General features: G+C 49.3%; 1 protein-coding gene across 7 annotated transcripts in view; it reads left to right on the top strand.

The window, feature by feature from the left end:
• Positions 1-13245, top strand: part of Adamts9 (ADAM metallopeptidase with thrombospondin type 1 motif 9) — a 174300-nt gene that overhangs the window by 138053 nt on the left and 23002 nt on the right. For 4 of the 7 annotated variants that reach the window (XM_047531181.1, XM_047531185.1, XM_047531180.1 and 1 more), the window contains 3 exons: positions 7083-7274; positions 10967-11161; positions 12733-12865. In XM_047531181.1, coding sequence (XP_047387137.1) covers positions 7083-7274; positions 10967-11161; positions 12733-12865 — 520 coding nt within the window. The remainder of the gene's footprint in view (positions 1-7082; positions 7275-10966; positions 11162-12732; positions 12866-13245) is intronic. The other 3 variants (XM_047531184.1, XM_047531183.1, XM_047531182.1) reach the window with 1 other exon arrangement.

Here is a 13245-nt window from a genome sequence, read left to right as displayed (position 1 = left end):
GGCTGTGTGGGGAAGGACTGGAAAAAGGCTTCTTTAATTCTTTCAAGCATTATTTTCACAAAGAATTTCTTATCAATATTATGAGCTGATATATATTCACTTATAACTGATGAAATTCATTTTGTCCCTTTTTTAATTTGTTCTTTTTGGATATCCATGACAGTAGAGTGCATTCTGACATATCACACATACATGGAGTGTGACTTCCCATTCTTGTGATTGGACATGGTGTGGAGTTTCACTGGTCGTGTGTTCATATGTGAACATGGGAAAGTGATGTCCATTCATTCCACTGTCTTTCCATTCCCATCCCCTCCCTTCCCTTCATTCCCCTTTGATCCAGTGAACTTCTATTCTTTCCTGCCCATCCCCCTCCAACTGTGTGTTAGCATCTGCATATCAGAGAGAACATTCAGCCTTTGATTTTGGGGGATTGGCTTATTTCACTTAGCATGATAGTCTCCAGTTCTACACATTTACCAGCAAATGCCATGATTTCATTCTTCCTTATGACTGAGTAATATTCCACATTTGCTTTATCCATGCATCTGTTGAAGGGCACCTAGGTTGGTTCATAGCTTAGCTATTGTGAATTGAGCTGCTGTAAATATTGATGTGGCTGTGTCACTGTAGCATGCTGATTTTAAGTCCTTTGGGTATAAACCAAAGAGTGGGATAGCTGGGTCAAATGGTGGGTCCATTCCAAGTTTTCTGAGGAATCTCCACACTGCTTTCCAGAGTGGTTGCACCAATGTGTAGTCCCACCAGCAACGTCTGAGCATGGCTGTTTCCCACATCCTCACCAATATTTATTGTTACTTGCATTCTTGACCATTGCCATCCAACTGGAGTGAGATAGACTCTCAGTGTGGTATCAATTCGCATTTGATGGAATTCATATTGTGAGTGTACATAGGGTGATGCATCTTTATTTTATTTTTATTTTATTTTTTTGCAGTGCTGGGGATTGAACCCAGGGCCTTGTGCTTGCAAGGCAAGCACTCTACCAACTGAGCTATATCCCCAGCCCCTTGCATCTTTAGCACTGAGGAATAAATCTCACAGTTCCTGCAAGTGTCTCCTCCCTCCCCTTTCCCCAGAGATCCCTGTTCCCTCCCTAGTTCCCCTGCATCACAACAAGGCAACCCTGTTCCTGCCCTCACATCACTCTCCCTGGCTCATCCTCCAGGCCCCAATCTCGATGTCACTTCCTCTCAGAATTCTTTGCTGATCCCACCGCCCCACTAATGACAGAGTCCAGAGTCCCCTCTGTGCTCACAATACCCTGGAATTTCCCCACGGTGGGAACCAACGCCCTGGGTTTCGCTTGGCTCCCTTGTGTTTGTGATCAGCTATTGGAGGTAGACAGTTTCACCAGGAATTTCCCCAGCCTTTGGCGTGGTCCCCACAGCCTCGAATGATGGAAGCTTTAAATGATTGAATGGAGGAGCTGAAGGTAAAGCAGGGAGGAAAGAGGGAGAGGAGGCAGACAGGACCAGGCCTGCCACTCAGCTGCGTCCAATAAAGACTTTCTCCACTTCTTTTAGGGCAGTCCAGCAACCGTTTTGCCCATTAGGAGAGCTGTGGCTGCTTCCTGTCCCAAGGCCACAGACATGTTGTGCCGGGATCTGTCTGGCCTCTGCAGAACTGCCCCCCCATTTCTTGAGGAAACCCGGGTCTTGCTCATGCAGATCTGGAGTCTGAGGACTTTGATGGATTCCCAAGTTGATCTCCTGAGCGCTGAAAAATTAAAAATGAGCAGGAGGTCTTGGTGGGTTGATGGGAGAGATCTTCATGGCCTTGGCGGTGGGGAGGGATCGGGTGTGATGTGTTCACGGGGCTAGGCAGGAACACATGATTCATGAGTGAATGAATAGGTGCGGGTGGCTCTCAAGCACCAGGTCCCGTGCATTAGGACTGTGTTTAAAATCCCAGACCCTAGGTGCTAAGCCCCGGTGATCACCAGTGTGTGGGCTGAGTGACACACGGGACCCCAAGCTGAGAGTAGCTGCAGCCCTGAGTGAAAAGCAGGGAGGGAAGCTGGGTAGGAAGCCATCGGGCTGCACCTCAGGGCCCAGCACAGAGCTGGCCCGCTGTGAAGACTCACTGAACGACTCAATGACTTTAAAGTGTCTCCAGGGTAGCATTTCTGCCTCCTTTTCCCCTTAGAAGTCTATTAATCGGGACAGAAGTATCCAAATTTGCTGAGCACAGGGGCGCACGCCTGTCATCCCAGTGGCTCGGGGCGGAGGCTGAGGCAGGAGGATGGCGAGTTCAAAGCCAGCCTCAGCAACTTAGCGAGGCCCTCAGCAACTCAGTGAGACCCTGTCTCTAAATAAAATCTAAAAAGGGCTGGAGATGTGGCTCAGTGGTTAAGCGCCCCTGGGTTCAATTCCCAGCACCAAAAAAAAAAAAAAAAATCCAAATTCTGTATATCCCTGACTTCAAAACAAGCTTCAAGAATAGAATGCCTTGCTGATTTAAGAAGAGTCCCCTGTGGGGTCAGGGGTTCTCGGCCCCTTTGCCTCTCATGACACACAAGGTCACACAAGGAACCCCGGGCTGTCGGGTTCCACGTGCCATCTGTGACCTGTCCATCTGTACACTCTCCAACAGTGGCATTGCGACTCCAGAAATGACAGTCTTTCCTCCTTGGGGAAAATCAATACCCTCAGAAGGCAGAGCCTGTGACCATCCTGTGACTGTCCTCCGCTGTGGTCAGGGAAGGGCACCAAAAGGTATATTGGAAAGTATAAAGCGACTTGATTACCGTCATTAAGGACAGACAGTTTCTACCTGTTGCATTAAATGATCCCCTTTAGACCATCACCCGGTGACCCTCCAACCTGGCTGAGCAAAAATAGTACCTGAAGAGTTTAGTTTAGGGCTTCCTCCACCTCCGATTGGGGAAGCTATGTTCGCCCCCGCTCTTAATTTCAGCACATTTAAAGGCACATGCAGCCCACAGCACCCTGGCCAACCTCCCCCATTTGGTTCAGTACTGTGATTATTTTCTTCCTGAATGATAGTGTGCTGAAATTCACAGCAGTTGCCGGCGTTTCTTACGCATTTGGTCGAGGTTTTCTGCTAAAAGCCCTCGTTGGAATCGGAGAAATCCTTTTGGACATTAAAATAAGCCTACTTGAACTGGCTGCTTTCTAGAACATTCTAGATCATCTTCTAGAACAGGCAAAAAAAGAGTCCTAAGTCACAGGGTCGGGAGAGGAATATCACCAAAAGCTGCTGAACCCCAAGAGCGCTGCAGGAAGGACTTGGTTTTCTGGTTGCCCAGCGCCCACTGTCTCATGAGGATTAAAGATCCCAGGAGGAAACCCTCCTCACGGGACTTTCAGAGCTGCTCCTGACCAGTCCCACGGCCAGGCCCAAGTCACTGATTTACCGAGCTTCATTTTTCATTTTCTGAAGAGGGATGTTTTCCCAGCCCCTCCTGTCCTACTGACAAAGGAGCTTTCCTGGTAGTTAACTGTGCTTCAGGACCCACGTAAGGAGCAGAAAGCATTCAGACAATTGGGTTTCTGCTCTGACCTGTCACTAATGGACACAGAGACCAGCCTTGTGGATTAAGGAAGAGGAGCAGGAGCTGGAAGGGTTAGTCCAGGTTCAGCCGCTCACTAATCATGATCTTCTCTGAGTCGCCTAAGTCTTCACTTTCTAAGGAATCACTTTTTCTTCTGCAGCTATCTGCACACTTTTGGTTTTTGTTTTGGTTTTCTGGTACCAGGGATTGAACCCAGGGGTGCTTAGCCACTGAGCCACATCCCCAGCCCTTTTTATATTTTATTTAGACACAGGGTCTCTCTGAGTTGCTTAGGGCCTCAATAAGTTGCTGAGGCTGGCCTCCAACTTGTGATCCTCCTGCCTCAGCCTCTAGAACTGTTGGAATTACAGGCGTGTGCCACTGTGCCTGGCTTGTTTGGTTCTTGACATTCAGCAGTCCTGCATCTCCTAATGAAAAAAACAAAAATGTTTTTGCGCAATAGTTACCAGCTTAGTCCAGGGAAACAGAAAACCTCAACGCCATTGAGCCAGGAGTGACTGGGCGAACCAGACACTTGTTTGACGTGATTTTTGCTCCCTCAGGTTCACCTCATGGTGGTTTTACGTCAGATTAGTGCTCTGGGAAATGAATGAGTGACTCCACATTCCAGATTCTGAGATTTGCTTTTCCAAGCAGGAAATTTTAAGTTTGCAAATGATGAGAAGCTACCAGCACATACCAGCAGATTCCTTCTTCTTCCTAAAGGAACAAAGTCATTCCCAGAAGACCCAGAGCATACCCTATAACTTTGCCATTCCATTCTTAAGAGTGTACCCTAAAGAACTGAAATCAGCCTGGAATGCAGTGGTGCGGCGAGTGCCTATAATCCCAGCAGCTCAGGAGGCTGAGGCAGGAGGATCCCAAGTTGGAGGCCAGCCTCAGAAATTTATGGAGGCCCTAAGCAACTCAGTGAGACCCTGTCTCTAAATAAAATACAAAATAGGGCTGGGGATGTGGCTCAGTGGTTAAGCACCCTTGGGTTCAATCCCTGGTACAAAAAAAAAAAAAAGAATTGAAACTGGGTGTAACAAATCTGTCTATGAATGTTCATAGTAACATTATTCAAAAATGTCCATAGGGCAGATAAGGAAAGACATTGCTGAGTGAGGCTGGATCTCAAATGGCTTGGGAGCACATCTGTCTGTGATACCAAATAAAGAGACAGGAGATCTAAGGCTCTCCCTGGAGTCTTAAATTAGAAAATTCACTGACTATTGTGAGATAACCCCAGGGCAAAGGAAATGGAAGCAGGGCTTGGCACAGGGGTCCATCAGCTTCCAAAGTATTCCAGAGTTTTAATGTGTTGGGTGACAGGGACACTTTAGACAGAACAGGCTTTGGCGACCTCAGCAACCCATCACCAAGATGAAACAAGGTGGAGCTTGCTGTTGGTTGAAGCAAAAAAGACAAGGACTTTGTGGCCAACAGAGATCATTCTAGAACAAAATATACCCCTTGCTTTTGACTGACAGGAGCAAATGTGTGTGACCAGGGACAAGTTACTGAGGCTCTTAAAATCCCAATTTCTTGGCAGGTAGCGCACCCCTGTCTTCCCAGCAGCTCAGGAGGCTGAGGCAGGAGGATCATGAGTTCAAAGCCAGCCTCAGCAACTTAGGGAGACCCTAAGCAACTCAGTGAGAACCTGTGTCTAAATAAAATACTAAAAAGGGCTGGGGATGTGGCTCAGTGGTCGAGTGCCCCTGAGTTCAATCCCTGGTATTGCCACCCTCCCCCGCAAAAAAAATCCCAGTTTCTTTCTCTGAAATATGGAAATTCTAGAAAATGCTGAATCTCATTCCTTTTTTTTTTTTTTTAAGATTTTTTTTTTTTTTTTTATTGTAAACATGGGATACATGTTGTTTCTCTGTACCTGGAGTAAAGGCATTTGTGTAATCATACATTTATATAGGGTAATGTTGTTTGATTCATTCTGTTATTTTTCCCTTCCCTGAATCTCATTCCTTGATGTTACCCTTAGTACTCAAACGGAATCTTCTCCCCGAGATCCTGGAACATGCTGTCAATGTGCATTCTCCTCCCCCGGGACCCCCCGGCCTGGCCCTTGGAGACTTGGTGAATAGTCTCTGGGTGACGGAGTTGTGCACAGTCCATCCTGGAGCTGTGGCCACAGAAAAGCACCTTACCTACCTGCTGGGGCTCCACAGCAGAGGTGGCACTTGTCCTATGCTCCCCTGGTCTAGAAAACGGGGCAGCGGTCCTGGCACGAGAGGTCTTCAGATGGCACTTGGGTGACCAGGGGCTTGGATGTTACAGGAGAGTCAGTCTGTGGGTGGGTGCTGAGCTTCAGGTCTGACTCAGCTCCACTCCTTCGCCTCTGCTTTCTTCACCGGAGGCCCGTCACGTGCCAGGAGCAGCCAGTAGGTGAAACAGGCAAAATATAGACAGCTCTGGCATCCCTGGTTCAGGGACCTCAGGGTTTTTAATTTGCTCTTTTTAGCTATCCATGACAGTAGAGTGCATTCTGACACATCGCACATACATGGAGTATGACTTCCCATTCTTGTGGTTGTACATGGTGTGGAGTTTCACTGGTCGTGTGTTCATATATGAACATGGGAAAGTGATGTCCATTCATTCCACTGTCTTTCCTGTTCCCATCCCCCTCCCTTCCCTTCATTCCCCTTTGTCTCATCCAATGAGCTTCTATTCTCCACCGCCCTTGTGGTGTGTTAGCATCTGCACATCAGAGAGAACATTCAGTCTTTGGTTCTTTGGGATTGGCTTATTTCACTTAGCAAGATACTCTCCAGCTCCATCTATTTACTAGCAAATTCCATAATTCATTCTTCTTTATGGCTGAGTAATATTCCACTGTGTATCTATACCCCATTTTCTTCATCCATTCATCTGTGGAAGGGCACCTAGATGGGTTCCACAGCTTAGCTATTGTGAACTGAGCTGCTTCCAACATGGATGTGACCCTGAAGATAAAAGTAGGCCCAACTCGCCACCATTGTCAGCTTAGGAACCAGCTTCCTCAGTAAGACTCCTAAAGTGCAGGAAGTAAAAGCAAGAATCCATAAATGGGATGGAATCAAACTAAAAAACTTCTTCACAGCAAAGGAAACCATCCAGACCTTGAGCAGAGAGCCCACAGATTGGGAGAGAATCTTTACCACCTGCACCTCAGATAGAGCCGGCATCTCCAGGATACATAAAGAACTCAGAACACTTAACACCAAAAAAACCCCCCAAATAACCAGGTCTGGGGCTGTAGCTCAGGAGCAGAGCACTTGCCTAGTGTGGGAGGCACTGGGTTGGAGCCTAGGCACCATCTAAAAATAAATAAAAGCATTGTGTCCATCTGCAACTACAGAAAAATAAGATAAAAATAACCCGATCAAAATGTCTCAAAAAAAAAAAAAAAAAAACTTTAATTAAAATAAAATAAAATAACCCAATCACCAAATAGGCAAAGGGACCTCGTGTCTTAGGAGCTGTGGAGTCAGGTGGCCAAGTACCCGCAGGACACCAGAGGGCGTGTCTCAGCTTCTCTCTCCAGCCTCCGCGTTTGTCCCCACAGTGCACCAAGACCTGCGGGGACGGCTCCCGGTACCGCCAGGTGGTCTGCGTGGACGGCGACAAGGGCGAGGTTCACAGTGCGCACTGCGCAGCCGCCCAGCGACCCGCGGACCGCGAGAGCTGCAGCCTGCAGCCCTGCGAATACGTGTGGATCACAGGAGAGTGGTCAGAGGTACCGTCCTGGGGACACCTGTGCCGCCTCAGATCGGCCTGGCCTGAGAGCCGCAGAGGGAGCCGGCGGGGACCTGCCACCCAGCCCTGCCCCTGGGAACCCTTGTGTCCTCAGATGGGTCCTGGCTGCAGACTGAGGGAGGTCTGCCGCAGGGTGTCCCGGTTCCCTTCAGCTCTTCCAGTGGGGACTCCCCTCCGTGGTATGATAAAGAAGTCGTACAGAGGCTTCTGTAAGCTCTTTGGCAACTTAGTGAGACCCAGCCTGGAAATTTAAAAAATAATAATAATAAAAGTTAGGAAGGGTCGGGCCCGCTGTAATCCCAGCGTCTCCGGAGGCTGAGGCAGGAGGATCGTGAGTTCGAAACCAGCCTCTGCAATTTAGTGAGGCCCTAAGCAACTCAGCGAAACCCTGTCTCTAAATAAAATATAAACAGGGGCTGGGGATGTGGCTCAGTGGTTAAGTGCCCCTGGGTTCAATCCTGGGTACCCCCTATCCCCCCAAATCATAAAGTTTGAAGAGAAGATAATCATGTTATTATTACTATGGACTTATCAATAATGAAAGGTGTCTAGGGAGGCATTTCCTACGGGAAAGAATAAGGGAAAACAGGTACTTAGGTTTTTCGGCTATTAGGGAAGATTATTGTGTTTCTCCAGGGCAAAGACGGTTAAGTGGAAAATCCACACTGGACTTGCCGAATGCAATTGGTGTGGCCTGCACCGTATTTTAAATAACAGCAAAAATAAAAACGAAGCGACATGGGCCAGTTAGGACCTCTCACTTAGAAGTCCAAACTTTTGGCCTCCCTTAAAAAATCAGGTCAGGGAAGCGCAGAACCACGTGGCTGGGCAGCTCCGCTGGAAAGGAAGAGAACTTTCTAGAATCACACAACTCTGATGCCGTGGTCCTGGCTGCGGTGGTCCTGCTCTGTCCCACCCCCTGAGCTGGTAGTACCACAGGCCTTTAAAGAGGGAAGGGGGACATGAGCAGATTATTAGAAAATAGATGGACAGTTCTCCAGCCAGGACAATGTGGCGCCAGGTGAGAGTTCAGAACAGTCCTGGGTGTTGGCGGAAGGCCTGGGTCGCAGCCATCCAGAGGCAGGGGCAGGCCGGGAAGGGATTCATGGGAAATGGCTCCTCTGCTCTTCTTGCTGAGCTTCTCATTCGTCAGACATGGTCCCTGACTTCTGGTCCCCAAAGCTTTTGCAGGAGGCCACCCCTGGCCCTCTGCAGGGGAAAAGACATCCTGCCTTCCCTCCCTCCCTCTCTCTGGGGGCCTGTGACCCTCGGCCCCTCTGCTTCCCGGGGACTCTTCTGGACTTGCAGCTCAGTTCTTCCCTGGCTGGAGCTGCGCTGTCCCTCCCTGGCCAAGAAGGACCTCCTCTCTCAGCCGGTCTCCTAGGGGCTGCTTGCTTATGTTGAAGGAGTCTGAGTTTCTAAGACTCTTATACAGGTTGCTCTTGTAGCTTGGATACAACATGAAACCCCTGACAGAGGAGACGGAGAGATTTTTGAAAATAATTGTTCCACACTTCCACAGAAGTTCAGCTGTATTATGGATTGAAAGCCACAGGTTCGCAGATAGTCTAGAAGGCTAAACAGGATGAGGCACGGACGGAAGGACCACAGGGAAGGGAGCTTGTCAGGGGAGAGCTGCAGAGAGGGGCTGGCATCACAGTTCCTTCTAGAAGGATCTACTAGATCAATCTGCTAGATCTTCTAGAAGGATCTATTAACATGCAAGTGCCACAGCAACCTCTACCCCTGGAGAGTTCTCTGTGTTCCTCTTGGAGTTCATCCCATCTGAGTTTGCAGAGAACTGGGAAAGACCTACAAAGAGAAGTTCCAGTCCCCCAACAGGGATGCACCAAGTGAGCCCTAAAGGGTATTGCTAGTGTAAGGAGACTTTTATCTTTTTATTTCCTTTTTTTTTTTTTTTGGTACCAGGGATTGAACTCGAGGGGGCTAAACCATTGAGCCACATCTCCAACCCTTTTTTCAGAGTTTTTATTTAGAGATAGGGTCTCACTGAGTTGCTTAGGGCCTCACTAAATTGCTGAGGCTGGCCTCCAACTTGGGATCCTCCTGCCTCAGCCTCCCTTCGCCACTGGGATTACAGGCGTGCGCCACTGCATCTGGTTTATTTTCAAGTTAGAAAAGTAAGACATGCTCACAAAGAATCACACATATAAGGCCATGACAGGTAGTGTAGGCAAAGCATGTGTAATATTTCCTCCTCAGAAAGAGGCCACTCAGACCCTTGAGAACTCTGGTCGGCATTGGTTGGAGGAATCCAGGAACAATGGACCTGTTCACAGGCTTTTATCAGTCAGCTGAGAGCATCTGTTCTTCTCAGAAACATGGAGCCTCTTAAGCAAGTCTGAGCGTAGTTGGGGCTCAGTGTCATCAGCAAACGCCCGTCTCTCCTGTGTCTCCCACTGGAATGGCCAGTGGGCTGCTTGTGCCCCTGGTTTGTAGGGGCCAGGGCTCTCGGTGCCCATCTTCTCAAACATACAGCCTGGCTGAAGTTAGTGCAGACCGAGGTCAATGCATGCAAGCCCTGGCCAGCGCCCTGGGACACCCGCAGCTTGGTGGGACACCCAGGCTAGCCTGCACTCTCTTGGTCTGGCGTCTCTAGCTGGGCCTTGGGGACATTTGAACGGCAGCAATTAAAGAAGGAAGAAATGCACATAGAGCATTTCCAGGTCTGGAACCAGCTAGAAGGGAGGGCCCAGGGAAGCTCCGCGGGCACTGGCTGGGCAGGCTCCTCCCTGTCCTATCTCTGGACTTTATTTAAGGTGAGCCTCCTCCCTGGAAAAGCCCAGCAGACTTCCAGGCACAGGGCAGGAGACCTCAGGGAAGGGCAGGCACTGGCTCTTAACCACCCTTGAGCATTGATTAAAAGGACAGTCCTGCCAGGCAGGGTGGTGCGTGACGCACGCTTGTCATCCCAGCAGCTCAGGAGGCTGAGGCAGGAGGATCCCAAGTTGGAGGCCAGACTCAGCAACTTAGAGAGGCCCGAAGCAATTTGGCAAGACTGTGTCTCAAAATGAAAAAAAATAAAAAGGGGTGGGGATGTGACTCAGTGGTTAGGCACCCCTAGGTTCAGTCCTGGGTACCAAATAATAATAATAATAATAATAATAATAATAATAATAATAATAATAATGGATCTGGGAATGTACGTCATGGTAAAGTATGCTTAGATTAATCCCCAGTACTGGAAAAAAATAAGCCAAACAAACCGAAAGATCCCCAGCCAGGGAGAGAAAAGAGGGGCGGGAGGATATTAAGAGGCAGGCAGAGGTGGAAGCTCACAGTACCCAGGGAGGGGACACGCCCCCAAAGTCCCCTTTTGGCTAAATGTTTGCATGCCACACTTGACGTGGCAGCTCCTGGCTTGGGTGTGGGCTCATCTCCTCCTCCCAGTTGGTGGCTTCCCTGATGTGGTGGTTGTAGATCTGCAAAAGCCCAGTCTGGTGACAGCTAAGGCACCTCTCGCTCCCTCCTTCTCCCTGGAGACTCAGAGAAGGGCCGGAGGGACCCACCGGCAGGGGGCGCCCCAGAGCTGGGGGGTGTCCCACGTCGCCCCTCGAGGTGAACCGCGGAGCCCTCCGCAGGGTGGTCCTGGGGTCAGGGCCCGAGGGGGCTGCTCCGGAATGCCTGAGCCCCCTGACGCTCTCCGCGCAGTGCTCGGTGACCTGCGGGAAGGGCTACAAGCAAAGGCTGGTGTCGTGCAGCGAGATTTACACGGGGAAGGAGAACTACGAGTACGCCTACCAGACGGCCGCCAGCTGCCCCGGCCCGCAGCCGCCCAGCGTCCACCCCTGCTACCTGAGTGACTGCCCCGTCTTGGCCACCTGGAGAGTCGGCAACTGGGGCAGCGTAAGTAGATGACTCTGACGGAATCTGGAAGCTCAGGCCTCGTGGGCAGCGCCCCTGCCCAGCCTGCGGTCCTGCGTGGGGAGCAGGGCTTAGCAGCTGGGCCCACGGAGCAGGAGAAGGGGCCTCTTTGGTCTCTGACAGGATGGCTCCATGCTTAGAAGCCACCTGGGCTGGAACTCAATCCTGAGTCTGCCACCTTCCAGGGCAATGCAAACTGTCCAACTCTCAGTTTCCTCATCTGTACAATGGGTAGCTGTGGAGATGAAAGGTTAATATATAAAAAGCTTAACACATAAAAGGTTACAGTGGCAAATTTTATGACTGACCTATATGTGTGTGTATTTGACTTTTTTTTTTTTTTTTTTTTTTTTTTTTGGTACTAGGGATTGAACTCAGGGGCACTCAACCACTGAGCCACATCCCCAGCCCTTTTTGTATTTTATTTAGAGCCAGGGTCTCACTGAGTTGCTTAGGGCCTCACTAAATTATGGAGGCTGACTTTGACTCTTGATCCTCCTGCCTCAGCCTCCCCAGCCACTGGGATTACAGGGGTGTGCCTCTGTGCTCGGCAAATTTGGACACCGGGTCTGGCTTACTACCTTTTTCTTTAAAGAGTACTTGGGGGGCTGTAGGTGTTACTCAGTGCTGTAGAGCTAGCCTAACATGCATAAAGTACTAGGGTTTGATTCCCCAGCACTTTAAAAATAAAATAATATGAAAGGCACTTGGAATCTGGCCCTTGGCAGGAGCTGCCCAAGGTGGCAGCTGCTTTTTGCAGCTTCTGTTCTCAGGGAATCTGTAGGTTCGCGTTTTCCTGTGCTGAGAGACTATGTCCTGGTGTTACAGGTTCAGCAAGGCAGAATATTTTAAATTGAGTCTGCCCTGCATGGGCTATAAGACTCATTCTTGAAAGGTGAATGGGCAAAAGTACATGGTGAGTTATGCCAGACGCAGTGACTCACACCCCCTAATCCCAGTGGCTCAGGAGGCTGAAGCAGGAGGATTGCAAGTTGGAGGCCAGCCTCAGCAACTTAGTAAGTTTAAAAATGTTTTATGTTTTAAAAGGGCCGGGTGACTGGGGCTCTAGCTCAGTGTAGAGCTCCCTGGATTCAATCCCCAGTACCAAATATACAATTCAAAAGTATAAGATGGTTAGAGAAAGTCAGGGTTTGAATCCTGGCTGCACCGTGACATAAACAAATTCCTTAACATTTCAGCCTCAATCTCTCCTCTGTAAAATTAGGGCAATGGTATCCTATCTCACAGGGTTATTGTGTAGCTTGAATTTCAAGAGTTGTATATATGCTTATAATCACAGTAAATTTTACATACGTATAAAAGCATTTCATATATAAGTTGCATATTCTTATGTAGAAAGCTTACATATGAAGATCTAAAGCTTAGCGCAGAGACTGGTCACAGTGAGTGCTCAGCAAATGCCAGCTGCTTGTCAGCCACACAGAGTCTGGATTGTCATTCTGCCCGTGACATTAGGGCTCTGAGCTCCACCCGGCCGGGAGCCCACGCCAGCTGGGCTTGACAGCCGCCCCCAACTCTGCTTTCCTCTCCAGTGCTCGGTGTCTTGTGGCGTCGGGGTGACGAGCAGATCCGTGCAGTGTTTAACCAACGAGGACCAACCCAGCCACTTATGTCCCGCTGATCTGAAGCCAGAAGATCGGAAAACCTGCCATAATATTTATAACTGTAAGTGGCCCGACAGGAGCCATGTTCTCCAGCATGAGGGAGGGACGGGATTTCTTTGTCCATCTGTCTGTCTGCCCTCTTTAGAAACATAGTGTGCTTTTTTTTTTTCTTTTTTTTTTGGGGGGGTTACCAAGGATTGAACCCAGGGGTGCTTAACCCCTGAGCCACATCCCCAGCCCTGTTCTCTATTTTATTTAGAGACAGGGTCTCACTGAGTTGCTCAGGGCCTCACTAAGTTGCTGAGGCTGGCCTCGAATTCACGAACCTCCTGCCTCAGCCTCCTGAGCGGCTGGTATAACAGGCATGTGCCACCACACCCAATCGTAGTGATCTTTTTAAAGAAATCCTCCCCTTTGCTAATATTCTTTGGTGCAAAGGAC

Source organism: Sciurus carolinensis, chromosome 17, assembly GCF_902686445.1.
Source record: "Sciurus carolinensis chromosome 17, mSciCar1.2, whole genome shotgun sequence".
NCBI lineage: Eukaryota > Metazoa > Chordata > Mammalia > Rodentia > Sciuridae > Sciurus > Sciurus carolinensis.
This window is presented reverse-complemented; position numbering and strand designations above follow the sequence as displayed.